This window comes from Syngnathus typhle, linkage group LG4 (assembly GCF_033458585.1).
Source record: "Syngnathus typhle isolate RoL2023-S1 ecotype Sweden linkage group LG4, RoL_Styp_1.0, whole genome shotgun sequence".
Classification (NCBI taxonomy): domain Eukaryota; kingdom Metazoa; phylum Chordata; class Actinopteri; order Syngnathiformes; family Syngnathidae; genus Syngnathus; species Syngnathus typhle.
The window spans coordinates 16347739-16370789 of NC_083741.1; the positions used below are offsets into that span (position 1 = coordinate 16347739).

The window sequence follows — 23051 nt, forward strand, 5'->3', positions numbered from 1 at the left end:
AATGGACAGACCAAGACACAAAGTCAATTTTAGTGGATAGGTACACACCAGAGGCATATACACACATTGTGGAGAAGCTAAATCGAGAATGCATTCACCTAATCAGAACGCAAATTTACGCAAACTGCACAAGAGAGTCCATAACTATGCAATATGTGAAACAGATTCTAGTCTTATAATAGGGTTAAATTTAGTCCGAAAGAGGTAGGAAAAATTAGCATCGTGTACTATTTGATGTCTTACCTTTACCATGAGACACCTCTATGGTCCAGGTGCAGTTCAGCGAATTGGGGTAGAAGTCCGGAAATCCCGGCGAAAGAATCGTGCCCATTTTCCCAAACACGTAGCCTCCGCACAGAGCTATGGAGGAAGAGAAAAGATGTTCAAAGGTTGACGAGTGTATTTTTTCCAGATGGACTCCCTGTCTCTCATTTCCCATTGAAATTTAATGATGATCCAAGATACAAACACATTGGAGATGATATCAAACTCAATCAAACTGCATTTATCACTCAGTTTGCCAAGTTGTTTACTGTGTGTGTTGGAAAATATGAGAAAATCACATCGATCTCTTCAATGAATTGCAGATGATGTGTGTGGTAAATCATTATTTTATTTTACTGATTTTAATAAAACAGAACACCTCAAAGCCATTATCTTGTCTATGTGTAAAAAGCTGTGCGTTAAGTGATTACCCTCATCTTCCTTTTATTTATCTACTGCTTTGCCACTATCTCCCCCCTTGTCATATTTCAATATAGTCTATCAGCTGAGTTGCAATGATGAGTCAGATCTATTTTCCGCTCTTTTTCTGACAAGCCCTTATCACCCGCCGTCATGTTTGTCACTCTCCTGTCAGGATTCACCTCAAACTAGGACATCCTCTGACTAAACGACCCTTGTTGAAAGAAACATTTGTGCGCAGACGTTATCTGTTGAGTGTAAAAGTGCATACTTAAGGGTTTTCGAATTATATCAGAGAAAGGCGACGGATTGTTGATGTATATGTGAGGAGAAATGAGCGGCAAGGCAAGGTGAATAATAAAATGATGCTTGTTTTTTCCTGAAACAATGGAAGGAAATAGCATGTCATTGCATCTGTATTTTCTTATTCAAAGATAATATTCAGATAACACACTTTGATGGTTTTTCCTTTGCGCATACATTTTATTAGGCTGTATGTCACGTACTAGACTCAATCTCTGCCACTTGTGCACAGTCAAATACGATAACCAAAGTATTAGAAACAGTACACCTCAATATAAAGCAACAACTCCAGCCAAATCAAGTAGTGTTGATGTACATGAGCTTTTTGAAATTATTTCATTGTATTTTAGCATGCTGGATTTATTCCGTGGGTAACCTTTGTGCAGTTACACTGCATTTATTATAGAATAACTTCTGGCTTGGCTACATTAGCAACATTTTACAAGTAGCTTGCCCAATGCTGGCTTTTGCATTGGATCTGGTTAAATTATGCATGTGTACCTAATAAAGTGTCTGGTATCAAGAAATTGGATTATTTTGTAATTTGCAAGCACTGCTTGCAATATAGCTAAAGGAGACAAATTTCATTTCCTTCTTTCCAATCTATTTCTCAGTAGGCTTTGCAATTTATTCACCAATGCTTGGCTGCCTAGTTGTGACATTCTGTTGTATCATAGCACCTTAGCCAAATGAAGAAGCACTCAGAAAAAAACACCTATAAAATGCAATAATAATATACTGAGGTGTCTCTATTACAGTTAATGGAGCATGGTGTTGGTTCAAGCAGGGCGCAACGCTGACAAACTTGCAATCTCAGCTGATCCAGTGCCAGCCCACTTCAGCTGATCATTCAATTATTTCATTCTAAGCACTCATTTGGCCCAGCTGATTCCCTTACACGCACGCACACGCACACACACACACACACACACACACACATGCCCACACACACATACACGCACACAAACATGCACGCACACACACACACACACACACATACACACACACACACATGCACGCACACACACAAGACATTCTCATTTAGCATGTGTAAAGACCCTTAATATTGAAGTTCACAGAAAATTGAACTACACAGACCAGTGTACTGTTTGGCTCCTATCACCAACTAAAAAACAAGCAATGGGTTGTCTGAACCCTCAAAAAAAGAGTAGGGAAAAAAAAACAACCACAGAGGAAAGGAGACAGAAGGCACAGACACACATCAAGGCACTTCTAACTACGTGTGGGTATTCTAAGAGGGCCTTAAACCCGTCAGGACGAGAAGGGCAACTACTTGTATACCCCCGTGGATTTAAACAGGAGGTGGAATGTGGTGGTCCCTCATGTGGCTGGTTTGACGGATAAAGTCTGAAGGATTTTTTTCTGAACATAATATAGCGATGCACTTCAAACATGGCAACATCCTGAGAGGAAAAGTTCACCCCAAGGACAAAATCCTTGGAGGCATGCTCGGCAACGTTGTTTATGCAATGGAGTGGAGAGGAGTGGAGTGAAGCATGCTGTGACCTTGACATTTAGGAGATCAAGTCATGGGGCCCTTGACATTCATATGTCACTTGCGTGCATTTTTTTTCAGGAAAGGCAAGTTTGGCAAAAGGTGAACATGCAATGCTCTTGAAATCTGTTACATTTATCTTTTTTTTTTTTTTAGGAATTCCCTCTGTCCAGAGAAAAATATTTGTATATATTTTACAACTCAGTCGCTTTAATAAAATTACTTCCTGAATCGGGATGGGAGGGGCGTGTTCATATTCATGATTAAAAGTGACCGTTTTTCAAGGTATTAGTTATTTCATCATTTCTCCAAGGTATATGGATGAAATGGAAAACGCAAAATGATTTTTTTAATTTCGTGATTAAAAAACAAACTGAGCTTGTTAATTAAAAATGGGCTATCCTGACTAGACATTCATTCATTCATTCGTTCGTTCGTTCGTTCGTTCGTTCGTTCGTTCATTCATCCATTCATCCATTTGTTCGTTGGTTGGTTCGTTCGTTGGTTCATTCATTCATTCATTCATTATTTTGGGGGGGATTGAGCTTAAATTTAAAGCAGAGAAACAATGCAAAAAAAATAGATCAGGCCAAATTGTTGACCTTATAAGTGATGACACATTCATGCCAAGTGTTGCAATCGTTAATATTATATTGCAACATTGTTTAAAAATCATCAAGCATGCCTCAAGGTGTATTTGTGTCTCAAAATGAAGAAGAAAGTAATACGGCTGAACCAAATTGCCTACCAGTGGCAAGCCAGTGGTGCCTCTTGACCTGAGTAATTTCTTTCAATATCCAACTTGGGGAAATTCATTTGTATGGTAGGGCTTTGCTTAATTGAAATGGGGGAGCAAAAATGGCAAAAATGTTTTTATTCGCTTGCTTTTGAAAACTAGGAGGCCAAGACTTGTTCAAACATTACAGTGATTCCCCACCCCTTCACCACAAATCTAAGCCATTAATTGGCTTCACATTCACAAGGACTGTTACTCAGGCCTATCCAAATCAGTTATTGAAAAAACAAGTGGGCCATAAAACACTCAGGTAGTAGGCGAGTGATGATGCAGATATGTTGAATATTGTGAGACTTATTACACAGCTGGCAGCTGCAAGAGGCGCCACTCTAAAAATGCAACCATTGCCAACCAAACATACTATTATCCTACTATGATCAAGTGGTGTTAGATAACCATTCTTTTATTCACTTATTATCATGAAATTAAATGTTCAGCATCTTACAAATTGCTCGCATACTAACCCAAGTCATTTGTAATGGACTGTAATCAAATCAAGGTGAGTTTGTTGTTATTCTCCAAAAATCATTAAATCTGACTTTTAGCAGCCATGCTTTTAGGCAAACGACATCCGGCCTGCACTTGTGAGCGCAATTGTGAAAATGAACCCAACCAAAAATCACATCAGTTATTGACTTGAGAAAAATTGGCAAGTCTCAAGGGAGCTAAAACCATTGACACATTCTCACCGTCGCAGCTGGGAAGCGAGTGACTCCACTGATGATTCTGCTCGCAAATGATAGGCTCCTGATCACTCAGAGTATATCCTGGCTCGCACGTAAATGACACGCGGGAGCCAATGGAAAAGCCGTTGCCATGGCGACGCCCATTCACTGGAATACCGGGGTCGAGACAGGAGTCTGACTCCATTTTCACACCTGAAATTCATATAATAGGCGCATATTTATGTCAGAGTCAAGAATGTAGTATGTGCAAGCGTGACTCTCCATGCCAAATGTGTCATCACCCGCTTGTGACCACGAGATTATACTTGTATTTTTCAGTATGTGTCTGCTAAATTGTCATTCCGCAGTTAATTCTTACTCTCGTATCTGATGCTGAATCCCGCCGCAGAGCGACTGTTGTCAGTGGTGAATGACAGGAACAGGAAGTTGGACGTGGAGATCAGGAAATGAGGCGCCTGGGTTCCGTGGTATACACCGATTAAGGGGGAGGTGGACGAAGGACCGTCCCTGATCTCCAGAGTGTCATAGTTGACTTCCGTTTGGAACCTGAACAGAATTGACAACAACATGAGGACACATAAGACAAAGACAGCAAAATCTTTGTTTATTTCAAATGCTTTTCATTACAAAATTAGACAGAAGACTGGGCTGGAGGTTTCTTTCAATAGTTGTATTGAGAGCTATCAACTAGGATTGGCTTCCCATAAATAAGGGAACTGGCTTATCTGCATCTCGATTACATAGTAGACCACTTCCCGCCTGCCTACGTATATTCCAGCCCAAGCTGCATTCTAACCTCTTACACATTGTTCTTGGACTTGAGTGGCCTTGACTTCAGAACACTATCATTATAAAAGAGTATACATTTTAGGAATGGACTGTTATTTGAATGCAATTAGTAATTTGCCGGAACAGAAAACAACATAGCAGACTACCAAAGAAAAAAAAGAATCTGCAATCTAAGATGACTTGAATATTTCCATACAAAACCAAACAAAGTTGTGCCTGCACAACACATTTGCATAAACGCAATCCTCCACAAATGAAATCCCTTATAGGCCGTGAGGGTGATGTGCTTTTTTTTTATGTTTAAGTTCCAAAATAGATAGACTTCATCCATAGCAATTTCATGCTATGCTGCTCCTGCTTATGGATCAATGCCAGAAGGAAAAGTGAAACTCCAACATTAATCATTTACTGCACCACATACTACTTTTAGACTTATCTGACCATCTCATAACATCTGACTAAATAAAGTTGGGAATGCAATCCCCATAAAAATTTCATGCAAATGCTAAAAAAAAATGCTATCGTCAAACAAAAACCTAGTGCGAAAAACATGACTTGGTCGTTACATCATCACAGAATGTCAACGATAGATATTAGTACATACTTTGCAAATATAGCCAACGAAGCGAATGAATGAGTAAGCGTAACGATATTATGCAAATCTAAATTATGGTCTGAAACCATTAGCACCTCTATTGCTTGCAACCCAGCAATGCACTCACAATTAATTCAACACAACATTTAGTCACAGAGTAACATTTTCCTAGCCTAGAATAACATGAGCTATTCATTGATGTTCAACTGATTTAGTGGCACAGCAGAGAGAAAAAAAGGCTTTGTGACCTAAAAAGAACAAAGTCGTACCTGTCAAAGTGTATCTTCACAGCGTGATCCACTTGTGATTCGATCACCCACTGGCAGTTGAGAGAGTCCTTATAGAATGAAGGCCAACCAGGAGAGAGAAGAACTCCGGTAGGAGCAGTGAGATGGCCTCCACAAGGAGCTATAAGTTATGACAGAAAGGCTTCACTTCTCAGAATGCTTTGGAAATTTTAGTGTGCGGGAAATTTCAAACAGTAATTCTGCCCGTATGCATATAAGGAACAGGAGTGTGTTTACCTTCACAGCGAGGCACAGCTGCAGACCATACAACATTTCCGTCTTGAATGATGCAGGTGACTTGATCTGACCCCTGCAAATTTCATTTATGTCTGATTTGCAAAGGCTTTTCACTCGGATAAAAAGTCATCCTAATCTTTTTACTGGATGGAGTTTTTCATAGAGTGTAACATTTTAACATCAATCACCTGTGTCCTAATGAATCCTTGGTCGCACCGGAAAGCCACGGAGCTGCCGAGCTGAAACTGGTCTCCATACCTTTGCCCATTGACAGGAACGCCTGGATCATGGCACTCGTTCTGGCCAAATGCTTAAAAAAAAAAAACACACAAATATAAACAATTGGATATTTTAGATTTAAAGTAGTACAAATAGAAATATCCCAAGTACGTATATGATTTTCACATTCTTGACTTAAGATTGTGAAATAAATGCCTGTGGCAACTGCTTATATTATTTGCTGTAAATAATAAAGAAATAAATAAAATAATACAATAACTACATAAATACATGGAAATAAAAATTAAAAAATTATAACTTAAAATAAATAAACAAATAAATAAATAAAACATTAGGACGTTGGCATGCAGTGTTGGGAATATCTTACCTACCATCTAAGGATACTGCTACCAGTTTCTGTATTTCAGGAAAAGTTTTTATTTTTTAGTTTTCAATTCTGTGCATGCAATGCTGTCACCGAATCAGTTTCCTACTGCTCTTTTGTTGATGTTGTCTTCACATCCTGTTTTTTATCCTCTTTTCCTTTTGCGCTTACATCTGCTGCTGTTCACCTGCTCCTGATCTTTGCCTGCTCTATCTGAATTTTCTGGAGTTTTCAACCTTGGAGCAAATTGTTTTTCTTCCCCCGCTGCCTGTCAACTTCAGTGAAGTCTTTGTTCATCTTAACACCTGGCTCCATATTGTCTTCCTGCATTTGGGTTCTGATACCATGACAGATGCTACGAAAATAATTCTATTCAATGCTGAATGTAAAACTTACTGCGGGTTGAAGGGTAAATACAAAACATCAGAAAACTGACCTTATTATGGTCAGAATTAAAAATGGTCTCAGAGTAGAGAAGCATGAAAAACTTGTATGTACTTGTATAGCTGATATTGAATCCTTTCCCAGTATTGGAGTGATCTGACTGAAATTCCAGTCTCATGATGTGTCCATGTGAGGCGATTTGGGATGGTACATCCTTTCCAGAAAACGTTCCAAATGTGGTGGGCTCGGATAGACCTGAAAGTAACAAACAGTTGAAATGTCATATGTCACTGACTGACTGACAACACGTGACTCGTTATCTATACATACGCATTTCTAAAGTAGTTTTCAATGGCTTTAGACTCATCAAAGGAGCCATGGTTAAAGCAACAGGCAGACGTCAATGATTCACATAACAGAAGGGAGGATGCATGGCAGTTTCTAAAGAAGCAGCCTTTCAATACACCATAAGGAGATTGAATATAAAGGGATCACAATTTCCTCTTCATTACAACTACTATTTTACTCAAATGTATCTTCCGATATTCATTTTGGGACAATTCGGTCTCCATGACAAGAGAAAAATCTCGTTCAAAGGGCTGCTCGTGTCCTTGGAGACCTGTAATGCATAATGTTGCAATCGCTCTTGAAGGACTGATTGTACACAGGTTTCATTAGGTAGAACATATTCCAATATACGTACAAAGTAGCTTTTTCTTTTCAGAGACAAGGTGGAATCACAGCATATTATATATGTTTTTGTTAAATGGATGGAAAATTGTTCAGGGGAAGGGTTTTCATACAGGAATGTGTTCATGTTGGGCGGTTGTCAGGGGCTCCAGTTAAACCCAAAAAAGAAACCATTATAGTGGACAGGATTAGAGCTCAAATACACCACATGCCGTTTTTTTAAATAGTATTTCCCTATTCGGCCACATTCTGTGGGAACCCTATTTTAACGTAAGAGTTATGCTTTGTGCACATATATCTTTACCATACAGTCAAAATGTTGGGTGACAGTATCAGGTAATGTGACCTGATTGATACAAAGTGAAGCGAACTAGAAGACTGGGGCTTTGAAACTTTAATTTCAGTTTACCCAGCCCAACAGTAGTAATTGCCCTGCAATTTTCAAAAACATTGTCAGAGAGATGAAAGTCTTTGCAGAGACAAATTTATCGCCAGTCAATTAAACACAACTTTGGGTCTAATGACCAGCCAATCACCAAACACTTTGACTTGATTCGTTTTTAGTCACTAACCTTTAATACAATGGCCAACAATAGATATGCTGTGTTCTCATATAATGGCAAATGTTTTTAGTGCAAAATACTGTAACATTTCAAATATAATAAAACAATCAAGTATTTTGCCAGCGATCAAAAGTGTCATTAATTACACCATATTGTATTTGTATAATTGTATTAGTTGACTCTGAGCCACCCTTTTCCTGCTATAGTCATAGTATATATAGTCTTATCATTCCATTTCGAGATATCCAGCATGAATATTGGGACATGAAAATTTTCTCCATATCACCCAGCCCTTGTCACCAATATGTTAATTGTGTGCTCCTCACCTTCGTCTTTGACCACCAACCAATCAAACTGTGGCTCCAGGTCAAAGTCAGAGAAGAGCAAGTGAATGCGGCTTCCTGGTTCAGAAATAATCAGCCATACACAGTTGAGATTGTTTCCGTATTCCTCAGGATAATTTGGGGACAGCACCGTTCCTGATGGGGCCGTGAAGTTGAAGAAACAAGAGACTAAGAGGATAAAGGACAATTGCAAAGAAAAGTGGTTTTATAAAAATGTGATTAGGTAAGAAAACAGACAGCGAGGAAGGGGAATACAAAGGGAAAATAAACAAAAAAAGATAACTTCATTAATTAGTTTTTTTGAGGGCAAGAATAGAACAGAAAAGCAATTTAAAAGATAACACATGAGTACTTACAGATGCAACTAGGTTTATTCCCAGACCATTGGTTATTATGCTGGCACGTAATGCTTCTTTCGCCAACTAATTCAAACGCAGACTGGCAAAAGAAGGTCAGCACATCTCCATGTTGAAATCCATCACCACTACGACGACCAAACGCTGGCACGCCGGGATCACCGCAACCTCCTCGTTCAATCTCTGCATCACACAGAGATAAAGATATGCCTGCTAATTACACTCAGCATACAACACAGTGGCACTCCAGGTGAGTTTATGCTCATGTTTACACGAAAACAACTCTGATAACAAAGTTTACAGAACTGTCTATCCCTCAATTTTGTACACCGCAAGTCCTCGTTAGGGTAACTGGAGTCTTTCCTAGTTGACTTTGAGCAAGAGGCGGGTTAGAACCTGGACGGGCTGCCAGCCGATCACAGCGCACATGGAAAGAACAAGGTTTCACACTCGCATTCACACCGATGGACAATTTACCAACTTAAAAAAAACAAAAAGAACAGACTTCTAGACTCCAGACTGTGAAATAAAAATACATTGGAAAAGAGCTCTTTTGTATTTTGAGTATAATTATTATACTATGATGACTATTCAGCAACATGAGAAAATAAATAATAATAGAAACATTGGAGAACGCCCATCAGTATAGTTTACATTTGCAAAATGAAACTTGAGGTAATTGTTTAAAATATTCCCTCGTCAAGCATGTAAACCAAAAGTGACTTTTATTGTCCTTTGAACTGAATAAACTATTGGACTGCATCTCATTGGATGAGCAGGATAATTACAATGATGTATATTCTGAAGAAATATGTTGGTTGGGTATTTAGTCAGAAAATGTCAAGATTACACACACAAAAGAATTGTTGCCAGTTCTTACAAGGCATGGTAAATCTAGTGGCCAAGGAATTGCCGATAAAATCATAGTACAGATCCGAATAAAGTTGCTTAACAAGACATTTAATTTCAGTGTGTTAGAGTCAGCTTGTATTAGAGCGAAGTGGAGTATTTACCCAGATGGAGCTGCTATGATTAAAAGTTTGTGAAGTAGTTATCAGACACTATACTTTACCACCACCTCTGTGACTGAGGTCAGAATCACTTTGCATATTGTGAAAGTTCAAATCAATGTTTCAATCAGGCATGCTTCAAAATGTTTGGAATCACAACAATCTATGATTGCATAAACGATAGCAGTGACAGTAATAACACGTTTTCATCTACTCTGGGAGGCTAGGCTAAAAGTTAGAAACAGAGTGAGAGGGCTATACGTTACATCCAACAAAGGGATTTATGAGTTTGCCATCTTAAAAAAAGGTCAACTGAGGTGCCTCTGGATTTGGATGTTTTTAATGTACTAAGCTGACATTAGCTGAACTATGCTATGGTGAGACATTCTGCATAATGCAAGTGTATGTTTGTCCCGGTATGACTGAAAAGATTAAACATTGTCCGTTCAGCTAATGTTCTATAAAAGGAAAATGAGGTCCCGCTCCTCAGATTTAAGCAAAAGCTACTTTCTTCAGAAGCGAGCTGACAGCATCCCTGATTGGCCTGTCAACAGCATGACAAAAACACTGCAAGGGACACCAGCAGCCAAGCTAATACGGTGATGTCAAGTCAGAGAAAATGGGCCAATTTTCACGTGTGCCTGTTTGTGTGTGCATGTGTGTGCGCATACCGCAGAGCTAATGAATATGATAGAACCTGTTAGAGGTCCATTCAAACGTGTTCTCGTTCCCGTCTAAGCTGTCTTTGGGGACATTGAGGAGCAATTTTGCTTTAATTGTGGCATGCAGGCAAAACAATAAGTGGTGGCATGCTCCTTTAACTAACAGGATGATAAATATGACAGGCAAGAAAATATGCCGCACATGGTATCGCACTCGGTTTTCTTCCTGAATGTTGCTTCTTTTGTGCTAGCTGTCTCTCTTTCAAAGAGCCACAATCCCTCAATAGGATCAATACGCTGTGCTTTGTTGGTGCCAACGGAACATTAGCATAGATGCGGTTGGATTCACGTTCCTTGACTTTGGCCACTTTTTCCATCCTGCCCTTCCTTAATTGGAAAAGTTTTGATCAACACAAATGTTTTGTATTTTTTTTCTAGCTTTAAAATGTGACATTCTGCCAGATGTCTGTCCACTTGTAACACATGCTGCACCATGCTCCTGGATTAGCTTTAGGCAAATACACCTCAAGGTGAGGCGAGTTTTGCATATGGAGGTGTGCGCGTGCATGTGTGAGCCAGGGGAGAAAGAGTGTGAGTTAAAATTGTCATCACTTCTTCTTACCTTTCTTTATTGACTTTGTCAAACATTTCTGTGAGTCCTGACATTTGATTGAAGAATGTAACTAGAGTTTATCATTGCAAATTACATCTCAAATTGCAATTTATATTCCAACGCTAGGCTGGAAGAAATTACATACAGTCAAAAAATACAGAATCTTTTTTGTTTTTGCTAGTTTGAAAAACATTCAGCTGGTTACTAAACTCTGTTCGCTTTATTGCCACTTTGTGTGAAGCATACATGTACACGTTTTTATATTCCTCTCACAGAGTTCAAACATTTTCAATGAACAATCATTGCTCAATAGGGAATCTCTTCAAGTTAACTGCAGGAAATTATCCAACTTCAATTAATTTGTTAGATTTAAAAAAAAAAACTACAAATATATCTTTGTTCTATTTGTTCTGATGGTGTATAATGGCAGGCAGAACAAATGAATGTCATTAGATGGGAGAAGGTTCAATCAAGCATATAATAAGCATATATCCACCTGTAACCAACAACAGAATGCTAAGTCGCAGCTTGTGAAAATCAATTTGTGTGGTAAATTGAGGCAAGAGTTGTTGTTTTCTGCATTAACGTTTTTTGTTTGTTGGTGTGTCATGAGATTTTTTTTTAACGTGGAATGTGTAATTTGGCTTACTATGAGATTGTTCTGATGTAAAATGGGTAACTGTGGAAGAGACAAAAAGACATTGAAACATCTAAATATACTGTCATATACAGTATTTGTAATCTCAAGCTTTGATTTTGACCAAAATAATTGCACTGTCAGAAAAAAAAATATATGCAGATAGTGACCTTAAATGTATAGGTGTTAGACCTACAAAAATGTATGAGAGAAAAGTACTACCAGTAGTGGTACTACTAATACTACTACTATCTTTGTTTTTTTAGGAACAATGACTTGAGACTAGTTAGTGACTAAAGGTGCAACAAAGAAACTTCTACTTCTAGCTCAGTCGTATTAGTCAGGTGTATCTCATACACTCTATAGTGAATTTTTAATAATGTAATGTGTTTTTTAATGATCACAAATGATGTCATATGAACCCAGACCTGCAGCAAAACTGACAGCACACAACTCCAGACAAAGACACGCACTGCTTACTTTCAGTACTTTGATCAGTCGAAAAAGAAAATACATTATTCACATCGATGCAGCCTTCGCAGCCAATTGCCTTCAGCCTGGAAAGTCGGCAGTCACAGTTCACTGAAATCCTCAGTTACTGTAATCGCTGTGTTTCTATGTGATGTTAACACGGCTTTTCTCTACGCACACAAACCTACAAAGTTTCAATTGTTCAAATGCGTAAAGTTATTCAGCAACAAACATGCTGCAAACATGCTGAAAATATACACCCACACTTGCAGGGCTGAATAACTTACACGGCTCCTGGTCTGTAAAAGGATGACATTATAGGATGTGACAGCATGGCGGTGACACAAAAAGCACTCCAAAAGCCAATTGTTTAGTTCTCCTGAAGAAAAATGCAGGCTACAAGAATAGTCTTCTGTTACAGTGAGTGACTTTGCTTGGCTCTTTTTTCATGTGATCGCTTTTAAATTCCTGAAGTAAACAGTGTCTTTGTTCTGTCTATCACGAGTAAATCAAAAGTGTGATATGTCAAAGTTTTCACCAGACTGTGACTGGAGAGCAGACTTTATTACTCTTGTTGAAAACCTAAAACATTGAGTCGTGACTCAGCTGTTCTCAACTTGGCAGTCAGATTATATAGCAGTCCAGCAAACTATATTTCTGAAATAGAAAAAACAATTTGAAGGAGGCCAAAATGAAAAGGGAAAGGTTGATCCAAAATACAATGTTTAACTGGATGGATGTTGTTGTCACTTTTTTTTTTGGCCCACACTGTTGGAAGGAGAGCTACAAATCACTCCACCAAACATGAAGAGATCCATGATTATTTGTGAACGTCACAAATTACCAACATCCAGAGCCAGCTGCTGGGTTGGGCTCAAAATAAGGACAGCTTTCACTGCTTGGCCAAGTTGTGCAAACATGATCTGGCCATACCAGTGGCTAACATACTGAGCGAGAGAATTTTTTTCCCCCTCCAGCTGGCAATACTGCCACACAACAGTGGAGTGGCTTCATCCAGCCATTTCTACAGTATGCTCCACCCCTCTACAAAGGTTTATTGAAATAAAATATGAAAGAAACACATATATGTGTGCCGTACACTACCACAGTCAAGAATTCTTTTGAAACACATCCATAATAGACCTTTATAGTGTATGCAGAATTCTTTGAAAACTGACTGACCCTGGCCCACCTTGTCAGCAACAGTGGCAGGAAGGACCAATAACACGCAAACCCTTTCACGTGCCCTCGTTTCATCTTTGACTCATGTCAGACATATATAACTCCTCACTCAATTTGTCATTTTAGCCCTTTCCACCAATTTCTCACAGTCCATCTCTTTTCCTGCCGACATAAATGCCAGGATCCAATTATTGTACCTCCATTCCTCGGCCTTGGTGTTACTTGAATTCAATTTAGCTTAAATCAACTTACGGCCTGCACAGGCATGTAAAGGATCTGTATTTCATCAGATGTATGGATAAAATGCGTGAATAATAAATTAAATAATGAATTATTAGCCCATTGTCCTCTCTTAACCTTCACTGTATCCTCAGGCCCTGTCTTTATCTCTCTCTCTTTCAGTGTCAGCTTGTGCATAATATGAAAATAACCAAGCAAAACGATCAACTGATTGACTCATAATTCATTTATGACCATCTTGTAATTCACAGTTACACACGTTCTCACACACACACACACACACACACACACACACACACGCATACACACACACGCACACACACACAGATAGAGGGGAAATAAGAGGTTGTGTTTATGACTAACTGGGCGCATCAGCGATAATTTGACTTTCACACTCTGTTATGTGAGCTGTGTGTGTGTGCGCGTGCAACAAATAGTTCAAGGTGTTGCAGGAGTACATGGTACCTTCATAGACTGCCTTGAAACCAGCAGAGCCGATTGTGTCGTCAGACTGCAGATGAAGCCACATCTGATTGGACAAGCTAACAATGATGTCAGGCACACTGGACCCTGTGAGTCTACACACAGACAAATAAATGGACACATTATTAGAATGATAATTAGAATCCAACGATACTTTATATTGGTGTGTCTATTCTGTGATTGATGAACCCTCAATGGGCCTACGCAATTTAACATTGAAGTGGGATATGTAAATTCGATTGCCCTTGAGGAATTTGGTTTTGAAATTGGGATTTAAGTCGTCAGAAAAATATACCACTAGTGTCAAAAAAAAAGTGTAAATTGTGGTCACAAATGTCATGCAAGAAGCAGGTGATCTTCAGGATAGTGGTCACCAAGGACAAAGTCTTTTGTGTAACATTCTCAAAGAAAGGCACGAACAACACGATAAGACAAGTAGTAGAATATACACAGGAATTTACACAAATTTATACGCAATATATTGTAATTCAAAAGATATTTAAAAAAAAGTATTGGAAAGGGTGCTGGTATTTGTGTCAGTGCTGATGAAATTGAGCTCTAACATGTCCACTTGAAAACAGCAAAACTCCAGCTTCAACATGTGTTGACACTTTTCTTTTTATTATTAATTCATTCATTATTAAGAATGTTAAAACGTTAGCAAACACAGTCCCTGCACTGGTGTGAGCATTTACAGTTTTAATATTACTTACACATAAAGTACCCGTCGAGAGTCTCCAATCTTTCCTCCATCGCCCACTGTGAGTGTATCGTAGCCTCGTTCCAGGTCAAACTCTTCAAATGACAGTTTTATAACCTGTTGAAATCCAGACAAACTGTTAACCACTGAAAGGTAAAAACCAAAAGAAAAAAAAAGAAAAAGCCAAAACCAAGAGCAAATGAAACATTTGTTATACATGAGAACAACAATAAGCATAATACCGATTTGACAGACTGAAATATGACCTTTTATTTCATGGTGTGAAAATTGTTTCTCACTTAATTAAAATGACCTACAAGATGCAATCCAATTGAATTAATGGAGACATTTTGCAATCCAACACAATAAAAAAGATCAACGAGACAAAGCACTCACTTTTATTTGTCAACCTGCTCTTTTACATCCATAGTTCCAAATATGTCTTTGGAAGGCTCCACGGGGCTTGTGCAGCCTCTGCTGTCTGAACCAGACAAATTGACTGCTAAATGCTTTACTTGCAGGCACAAGGCTTCAGTTGCATGCATAGTGCACTGGATCATCAATCTACCGTGCACTCTAAAATGCTGTAATACTGGTATTCCATTATTTGCAGCTTGTCAATTATTTATTAGCCGTAAATCATACAAGTGAGAGCATGAAAGATTGAACATTTCTGCTGTGCTCGGGAAACCTCAAAGAGAGCAGAACTGGTCTCAGTCGAAGCCTCTAGTTGAATAGGTCTCTAGTGAAGCACGGGTATGAGATTGTGCATGAATGTGACAAAACAAATGACATTACCATCGATAAACTAAATTTGAAGTCAAATATGAATGTTCTATGCGTACAAGCTATTATTTGTTTACTCCATTCCAAATGACAAAAAGAAAAACATTTTTATAATACAATTGGCATCTTAGCTTAATGGACACAGTCCAACAAATGAGAAACTGCAACGTGTTCGACGCATTTTTCCTTCTTACAAAACGCTGACTGCTACAGCCTCAGGCCATCTTTAATCAGCTAATAACAATTAATGACTCCTAATGTATCTAAGATGCAAAGCAACTTGAGAGTTATTATCTCGTGGTAACCAACAAAACACCATGACTGTAATGAAGTTATTTATGCAAAGTTTCATTTTCAGGTGAGTGAACTAGTATTTTTCAAGACGAGATCGTGATGAGGAGAGTCGTGTGTGCAAAAAATAGCTTACAAGTCAAACTACAATTACTTTTAAAATACGGTTCAAAGTTACTTTGTTGAACGAATTCACTACTACATTCCGTTAAAGTAACCCTACATAGCATAAGCCCATTTTGCTACCATTGACAGGTGCATTTTATCACCTGCGAGTGGTAGCAGAGAAAGAATTGACAAGGCTTAAAAACTACATTCCTCCCACCCACAGTGTCGTTAGTACACACGTATGAAGAATAATACAACTCTGAAAAACACCTGATTCCAAACATTGTAGTCTTCACTAAAGTAACTACCGTTTTTTTCCGTGTATAGTGCGCCCCCATGTATAGTACGCACCCCTAAAAATGGCATGCTGATGCTGGAAAAAAGCTTGTACCCATGTATAATACGCACCCAATTTTTATGAATTTCTTTTAAAAAAAAATTAATTTTTTTTTTTTTTTTTTTTTTTTTTTAAGTCCCAATGATCGTCACACACGCAGGGAGGCAATGGGTCCCATTTTTATAGTCTTTGGTATGGTCTTAACTAGGCTGGATGTAATTTTTTTTGTTGGCGTTGATTTCTCCGACTGCCCATAAACGCACCACCGCGCTCCGTGCGCATGGAGCGTGTTTGAAGTGAACAGCAGAGAAGAAAGGAACAAGGCAAAGTGTTGTGAAATAAAATATTACCTGTAATACGGATTTAGGTAGAGAACTGAACTCTCGCTCTTTATATAGCTGACGTGTCTTGCTCATCCGTTCTGCGCATCTGTAATGGCGGCCTCCGTATGATATCCGGTTTGCGTGTGTGCGAGAGCGAGAGAGAGCGAGAGAGAAAGCGTGCGAGAGAACGCTCAACCGTAGCGCGCCGCCGACCGCCCAACTGCACCGGGCTGGTCGATTAGTGTGACAGAGCCGTCGCTGAAATTTAGAAGATATTTTTAAAGTCCTGATGTACTTTCTAAAATTTAAGTGGACCTCAGTGCGCACTGCGCAGGGAGCTTAATTTGGTGCGGTCGCGTAACCGCAGCGCGCCGGGCGCTCACTGTCGCATTGCTTAAAGAGCGCCTTTGTGTTTTAGGATGAACAGCAGAGACCAAAGGAACAAGGCAAAGTGTTGTGAAATAAAATATTACCTGTAATACGCATTTTGTTATTTGCTGATTGAAACTGCTAATTAAACTGTGAATTGAAACTAATAGGAAGAAAACAACTCTCGCTCTTTATATAGCTGACGTGTCTTGCGCATCCGTTCTGTGCATTTTATTTCACAACACTTTGCCTTTCTTCTCTGCTGTTCACTTCAAACACGCTCCATGCGACCGCAATGCTCTCGTATCAGACGCTTGCTCGATCACCTGCTCGTTTGCTGTCCCGTGCGCGCACGAAGCGCGGTGGTGCGTTTACGGGCAGTCGGAGAAATCAACGCCAACAAAAACAATTACATCCAGCCTAGTTAAGACCATACCAAAGACTATAAAAATGGGACCCATTGCCTCCCTGCGTGTGTGACGATCATTGGGACTTAAAAAAAAAAAAAAAAAAATTAAAAAAAAATTTTTTTTTTTTTGTTTTTTTTTTGTACCCATGTATAATGCGCACCCCAGATTTTAGGACAATAAATTAGTAAAATTTTGCGCACTATACACGGAAAAAAACGGTAAACAACTGGTATTTACAGCTTGCTCATGGTGAAAGGCATTTTCGAGAGGCCTATAAATCCTCTTTACAGTAGGTCGAGCAACCGTACTGAAATTAAAGTGGATACAAAATACACTGCCGACCAATAAGAGACAAACGCATGGTAAACTTGAAACGACATGAGGTTTTTTTTTTCCATGTGTCTGACAATATGATTGTCAACATTAGCATTAACTGCTCTTCTTTACAAGAGTTAATTGTTTATCAGGTTCTAGCTGTCTCTGGTTTAGCTACCGGCCAGGGAGCAGGAGGTGACCCTCGACAGATGGCTGTCCAATCACGAGGATAGCAATAGTTACACAATCATTAATTAAGAGTGTCTACCTGACTTGAATGTCAGTGAATCTCGTGGAAAAAAATGGAACAAGGTAGACAAAATATGCCAGCATATATTTGTTGAGAGATGCAGTGCACTTGCACATCAATTTGTAGGTGTGCTTGTTAAGATACAATTAAAAAAAATATTTATAACCAGGCCAAATTTATTCTTTCTTTTTGTTTTGTTTTGTATTGTTAGGGGTTCTGTCTTTTCTGGTCCATGCACTCATTTATTTGATGAATACACCTAGTAAACGTAAGGAGCTATAGTCATGCGATGATGCTGAAATGTAAAGTTGTGTGTCATCTGCATATGTATAAGCGATTTTGTAACTAATCAAGAGACCAGTGAGTTTCAATTACACAACTAAAAAAAACAAACATAAAAGAGATGTTTCAGAGAAGTGCCCTGGACTCGATGAATACAATTTGCACCTAACAGAATGGAGCGGAGCAGAGGGCTTTAATGCAACTGCATTAAAATCTAATCACAGTGATTGACATTCATAATTGATGACCCTGTGTCACCAGACAAGCTGGCGCATTCAGCGGATGTCACCCAAGCAGAGACAAAAGATGAACGACTAGAAAAAGTTTGAGGTCGTCATGCACAGTAACACAATTACTTTTTGCAATGAGCAAAGGTTGTTTCTTTTAATTGTTGAAAATTGGTCATTGTGCCTCGAGGAGCTGCCTTTATATGATCTGACAAATAAAACTGACATGCTATGCTACATGAAAAAGCACCAAATCATTACAAAATGAATAATGAATAGACCAACATAAAAGGTATTGGATGTTCCATGTTTATTTGGTGTGGTATTGCCCCGAGGTGACCTTTGATTTGAATAGTGAAGAAGCAAATATCTACAGTTTAGTGTAATAAGTCTCTTGTTGAGGTGATCATGGAGTGCTATTGACTGGAAAGTCTAAACTATGTCTAAGGAACCGGATCCAATTGTGATGCAATAGGTAAAAAATATATATTTTTTTAAATTAAGTTCCTTTCAGTAGCTAGCCTACTTTATTAAACGTTTTTCAGTAAGCACACACATATGTGGATGGATGGACGGATGGATGGATGGATATTTCTTTATATACAATATATTATTATATTATATAATTATGATATTTTTCTATTTCTTTCCATTTCCAACACCCACAACCTAATTTTTAACTTCCTGTCATAAAAATATTATGGGTGAGGGCAATGAGGGCGCCAGACGCATCTAATTCAGTAAATGATGGTCTATGGGATGGAAAATACAGTCAAAACCCTGAATATCTAAAAGCTTTGAATTGAGATAATGGGCTAATTAGGGCGCTATTAGGGGAGTCCATTATGAGCCAAGGGATTATTATGTATTTACTACTTCAAACTTTCGTGGTGTATTCTGCTGAGTCAAAGTGAGCCACCGCAGTGGCAGTATGTGTTTTTCAATGTTTCCAACGTTTCCAATACAACAAAAATTATTATATATCACTCGTGTGCTTTATTGTCACAGAAGACCAAAGGAGCTGCATTCTCAAAATTATCAGAGGGATATTAGATGTTGCAAAAACTGTTACCAAGTCACAGCTAATAAAACTGCATCCAATCAGCCATTCTCATTGCACACTTGATAGGGAGGAGGCGGCAATGATGGCACTTAGTGCACTTAATGGCATGTAACCCAAACATCCGTGGAACTCATCTTCTATAAAAACAGAAAGGTAAATGGTGGGGACAAAAATGTACCAACACAAACACTATGCACGTACACACAGGAGGATTTGTTCCACAAAAAACACCTGAGAAAAAGCTAACAGTATCTTGGTGCCGTCAGGTACAAGTGACCTGTCTTGACCTGAGAAAGTGGTAAAATAATATATGTATATTTATACAACATGGCTCTGATTATTTATCATTTTGTAGAATCAGACAAAATAAATTCTGCTTTCTCTCTGTGGTCACTGACTTCACTGTTTACATTAGATAAGATCTGACTTAATGTGTCCGGACTTTTGAGGACGGTGAGGAACAAATGATTCATGAATGAAAGTAAGCAAATGTATACTCGCAGAATAACACACACACTTACACACACGCACATTGATATGGATTCATTGGAAAAAGGCAGCAATGATTGGACACCTAATGAGTTATGCCTGTGACCAGTCAAGCGTGGCTCAGACTTAAACAAAATAATTATCTTCTTGATACCGACAAATCCAGTGACTGACACGCACACACCGGTGCCCACTCACGGACACACACATGCACACACTCCTCTCTGTCCACTCTTTTTCTGAATTGACTTGAGTGTTAAATATTGCCACTTCCAAGTTTTAAACATATTTGATCAAAAATGTAAATAACTCTACAGTCTATAGTTTCAAACAAGATTTCTTAAAACACTACAAAATCACTGCAAATTAAATATCAAGTAGAGTTGGATGACATGATGACAAGCAGGTAGCACTACTTATAGACTATCTAAATTAAGACATCGAAAGGTAACAAAAAGGAACACTTTGTTCAATAGCATCATTTGTCTTTACACTGTATCCAAGATGCAAATCATGTGGAATAATAGTCAGGGAGGACAAGGGACAACGGAATTCAGAGGTAAGGAAAGAGAGGTCGGCAGACGGAGAATTGTTATTCATCTTAATACACGCTCATTTCCTTTCTTTGAATACTTTATTATCTCCTCTGGCCTTTTCTCGAACGGATCACACAAGGTCCAAGGGAGCATTTCTTCCTGGGCAACAACACTTCACAGCTTCAGTAGATGTGTTTAATCATCAGGAAAAGTCATTTTGATTATGCCCACAGAGAATATAGTGCAAAATATTATCATTATAATCACAATGGTGTTCGCAATATAGGATTATCTCGTGTTATTTAAAAGGAAAAGACATAGAGGTCAGTGAAAAAAAAGTGTTTTCCCTGCATCTTGAAAATTAGACTTAGTACGGTTAGATAGTACGCATTGCATTTCATTTACATTTTGTTTGAGTTTGTCGAGGGAATTTGCTTTTTATTTTAAGACTGTAATGGAACTGTAATGAGGTCAATTTCAAGAGCTGTGATAAAGTTTGGGTTTGATTGGCAAAGTCAGATTGATTGTTTCACTGGAATATCGATTATTTCGAATTTGTGTCTCTTCCTGTTGGTAGAGTAGCAACTACAAAGCTGTTTTGCTACCGTGTAGGTGAACGCACAACAGACATTCAGCAGTCAGGCGATTGAACAGGTTGCAATACAGGACCGTTATTCAGCAGCCACACCTGACATCAACGACAGAAATAGCAACCCCAAGGAGACAGGACTACCAGAGATATAAATAGAGAGACTTAGAATTTATATCTTAAGAGGATTCAAGGTTAAATGTCTACATCAAACAAGAAAAGCTCGGTTGCCTCAATTCAACCAATGCATCTTATGTTGCAACATCTTGAACATCCATCAATTTATTTTTTATACTGCTTTGACGCAACAAGGTCGCGGGTAAGTTGAAACCCGTCCTTGTAAGATTTGGCTACGAGTGGGGTGGGCACAGCTTGGACTGGTTGCTGGCCAACACTTTTGGTGTTTTAACTGAGTGTGTTCTTGCTGCTGGCTAAGTTTATGTTTCCTAGTGAATATCCATTAATATTTTTCTGTATTGGAAGAATGAGTCAACCAAAGTCGCTTTGTTTTGTTGTTTGTCTGTAATCACGCTGCATTTTTATGAAGCTGATATGAAGAACAATGCATCCCAGAAATGTTTTGTGAAACAAAGGAAATTGGTGTCAATAAAGTTGGTGCAAAAACACAGTGTCGCACAGTGAGCTACAATTACCTATACTCCATCACAGACCCAATAGATGGATTGACTCAATTTGTTTCCATCATCTGTAAAAGAATCTCTATTAATGTCTCCAGTCAAGCGTACCAACATGGAACTGCAACATTTTCCATTCTGCCGGTCACTTTACTTAAAGGGGCTGGCCAAACAGCCTCATTTGGCTCATCTATACTTTCAGCCTCTTTCCTCTCTATTTGCTCAATGACTCTGGTCCCATCTTGCGCTCATTTTGCATCCCCTCTTTCTAGTTACACTATTTAGTGGAGGAAAAAATGAAGAGGGGATATGCTGATGCTAAAGGAGTGGCGCAGAAGATGGAGGGATGGGTGGTGGATAAAGGAGGGGTAATGGAAAATGAGGCAAGTACATTGTAATGGGAACAGCGACGGCAACAAGTCGAGAGCGAGGACAGGGGAGAAAGATGGGATATGTGATCAGACATGAAGAGAAGATAGTAGTGTCAGGGAAACTGGAAAGACTTGAGATGTTGTAACGAAGCCTATGAATTATTCATGCCGATACAACAATGACTCAACAACAAAGCTCCCTTCACAAAATAGTGGATGTGTGGTGACCTTGAGCTCAGCAATGGAGAATCATAAGGAAGAAGGAACAACACTTCAACGGACTCCAGACTAGATCAGACTGACGTGAGGGTAGTGCAGTCAGTCCAGTGGTATCTTTATAAATACTGAATGATCACCTTCGATCAATAATTGCTAGAATGCGTATTCAAATTTCGTTTGCCAATTGTTTAGTTCTTTGTTCTTTTGGAACGGCAGCAAAAAATTAATCATCAACGAATCAAAATACTATTCTCATGTAAAAGAATTTAGAGGGGGGGGGGACACACAAAAATATCTGTGTTTATGTTGATTTGGTTTAGATTATATTTGTCATGTTCTTATGTCCTTTGTCCCTTTTAACATGTCTGTCTTGTTAGGGTTTTGTATCCACCTGTTCTCGTCAGCCTGGTCCCTTTTGTCTTCCAATCAGCTCCCTTAGCCACTCGTGCCTTGTGTTCCTACTTGTCTCATTAGTTTTCTTGTATTTAGTTCCCTGGTTTCTTTCAAGACTTGTCTGGTATTGTCCTTGTTTGATTATATTATTTGTTGTGGTGCACCTGTCTTTGTGTCACACATAGGCGTCTTTCTAACTAGCTCAATGGCAAAGCTAGGATTAGGA

At 38.8% G+C, this 23051-nt stretch overlaps 1 protein-coding gene across 2 annotated transcripts in view; it reads right to left on the minus strand.

Moving 5' to 3' along the window:
• Window positions 1–23051, minus strand: part of LOC133152939 (CUB and sushi domain-containing protein 1-like) — a 290934-nt gene that overhangs the window by 80864 nt on the left and 187019 nt on the right. For both annotated transcript variants that reach the window (XM_061276928.1, XM_061276927.1), the window contains exons 12-22: window positions 14846–14949; window positions 14115–14227; window positions 8835–9017; window positions 8461–8646; window positions 6996–7136; window positions 6082–6203; window positions 5894–5966; window positions 5639–5777; window positions 4344–4531; window positions 3989–4177; window positions 244–360 (exon numbers count right to left, since the gene is read on the minus strand). In XM_061276928.1, coding sequence (XP_061132912.1) covers window positions 244–360; window positions 3989–4177; window positions 4344–4531; window positions 5639–5777; window positions 5894–5966; window positions 6082–6203; window positions 6996–7136; window positions 8461–8646; window positions 8835–9017; window positions 14115–14227; window positions 14846–14949 — 1555 coding nt within the window. The remainder of the gene's footprint in view (window positions 1–243; window positions 361–3988; window positions 4178–4343; window positions 4532–5638; window positions 5778–5893; window positions 5967–6081; window positions 6204–6995; window positions 7137–8460; window positions 8647–8834; window positions 9018–14114; window positions 14228–14845; window positions 14950–23051) is intronic.